Source organism: Tetrapisispora phaffii, chromosome 14 (assembly GCF_000236905.1).
Source record: "Tetrapisispora phaffii CBS 4417 chromosome 14, complete genome".
NCBI classification, from domain to species: domain Eukaryota; kingdom Fungi; phylum Ascomycota; class Saccharomycetes; order Saccharomycetales; family Saccharomycetaceae; genus Tetrapisispora; species Tetrapisispora phaffii.
In genome coordinates, this window is record NC_016533.1 from 2,710 (window position 1) to 4,804 (window position 2,095).

Consider the following 2,095-nt stretch of genomic DNA (forward strand, 5'->3'; position numbering starts at 1 on the left):
TTGGGAAGTAGGAAATAACGTTAGTGGCGGAAGAGCCGTTAGAATCAGTGGTAGCAACAGTAGTTGGAGCAGGAACACTGACAGAGGCACTATCAGAGTTCACTGGGCCTGCAGAAGAGCCGACGCTTGGATTACCATTAGAGTCGGTGGTTGGGAAGTAGGAAATAACGTTAGTGGCGGAAGAGCCGTTAGAATCAGTGGTAGCAACAGTAGTTGGAGCAGGAACACTGACAGAGGCACTATCAGAGTTTACTGGGCCTGCAGAAGAGCCGACGCTTGGATTATCATTGGAGTTGGATTCTACTCCGTTATTAGAAACAGGTCTAGACACAGTTTCAGTATTGGAAACATTATCATCGCTCGATTCAGGACAATATGTAGTGTATGTGGTTAATGTACCGCTAACAGTTTCTGTAACAGTAGTTAGGCTGTGTGTGTCTGAAGAGGATGACAATGCCGGAATACTTGAAGTGTACGCAGTATTGGAACCACTTATTGTAGTAGTAACCTTACTTGAACTTTGGATAGCAGCGGTTTGAGTGGATGAAGTTTCATGACTAACGTTGCTATCATCGGTAGATATTGTTGACGACGAAACCGATATCTCACTGCCTGCAGAGGTAGCAGCTGTTGTAACATGACTTTCGGTTGGATATGTAGAGCTTGTAAAAGAAACAACAGTAGTCGATTTAGACATTTGAGCACTTGATGAAGTAGACCCTCTAACCTTGGAAGTTGCATCTAACGCGCTGCCATTAATGGTTGTACCCCTTGTGTAAATTACGCATGACTCATATTGGCTAAATGAAGCACTGACTGTTGGACTGCTGCTTGATGAGCTGGTAAGGGAGGATAAAATAGTACCGTCAGAAGATGTTGAATGACCATAGGAAGAATTGCTATAGTAGGTAATCTCGGATGACACGATGACAGATATATACGATGATTTGCTTGAAGAAGCTTCAATAGAAGTGGATCCAGTTGACAAAGAGCTCTCTGAGTTTATACTAGTCCAAGTTAATGGTAAATCAGTCTTTGTCGAAGCAGCTAACGAAGTAGATATACTTGGTGTAATACTACCACTACCGGACATAGAATTCTGTGACAACAAGGAAGATTCAACTGGGAAGGTGGTAGTGCCGGTGGTGACATTACTTTCGGAATCAGTCGAAGTCCAGAATGATATAACGTTAGTATCTTGAGAAGATCCTGATACTAATGAACCACTGGAAGACTCCACTGGAAAGATGGTAGTGCCAGTAGTGACATTGCCTTCGGAGTCGGTCGAGGTGTACGTGGAGGTGGTTAGGGAGTCCTCGGATGTCACAGGGTAGGTGGTGGTTCCGGTGGTGACGCTGCCTTCGGAGTCGGTCGAGGTGTACGTGGAGGTGGTTAGGGAGACCTCGGATGTCACAGGGTAGGTGGTGGTGCCGGTGGTGACGCTGCCTTCGGAGTCGGTCGAGGTGTACGTGGAGGTGGTTAGGGAGACCTCGGATGTCACAGGGTAGGTGGTGGTGCCGGTGGTGACGCTGCCTTCGGAGTCGGTCGAGGTGTACGTGGAGGTGGTTAGGGAGACCTCGGATGTCACAGGGTAGGTGGTGGTTCCGGTGGTGACGCTGCCTTCGGAGTCGGTCGAGGTGTATGTGGAAGTGGTCACTGTTACTGGAATTGTTGTAGAGCCGGTTGAAACATTTCCTTCAGAATCAGTGCTAGTCCAGAACGAAATCATATCAGTTTCCTCAGAGGATCCCGTTAAAATAGAACTAGTCGAAGATGTGATTGGATAGGTGGTGGTGCCAGTGGTGACGCTGCCTTCGGAGTCGGTCGAGGTGTACGTGGAGGTGGTTAGGGAGACCTCGGATGTCACAGGGTAGGTGGTGGTTCCGGTGGTGACGCTGCCTTCGGAGTCGGTCGAGGTGTACGTGGAGGTGGTTAGGGAGACCTCGGATGTCACAGGGTAGGTGGTGGTGCCGGTGGTGACGCTGCCTTCGGAGTCGGTCGAGGTGTACGTGGAGGTGGTTAGGGAGACCTCGGATGTCACAGGGTAGGTGGTGGTGCCGGTGGTGACGCTGCCTTCGGAGTCGGTCGAGGTGTA

At 49.4% G+C, this 2,095-nt stretch overlaps 1 protein-coding gene across 1 annotated transcript; it reads right to left on the minus strand.

The window, feature by feature from the left end:
* On the minus strand, positions 1-2,095 carry TPHA0N00110 (uncharacterized protein; the record flags this gene model as incomplete). The annotated part of the gene is made up of 1 exon (XM_003688179.2): positions 1-2,095. A coding segment is annotated over one exon (2,095 nt), but the record flags the coding sequence as incomplete, so codon positions are not given.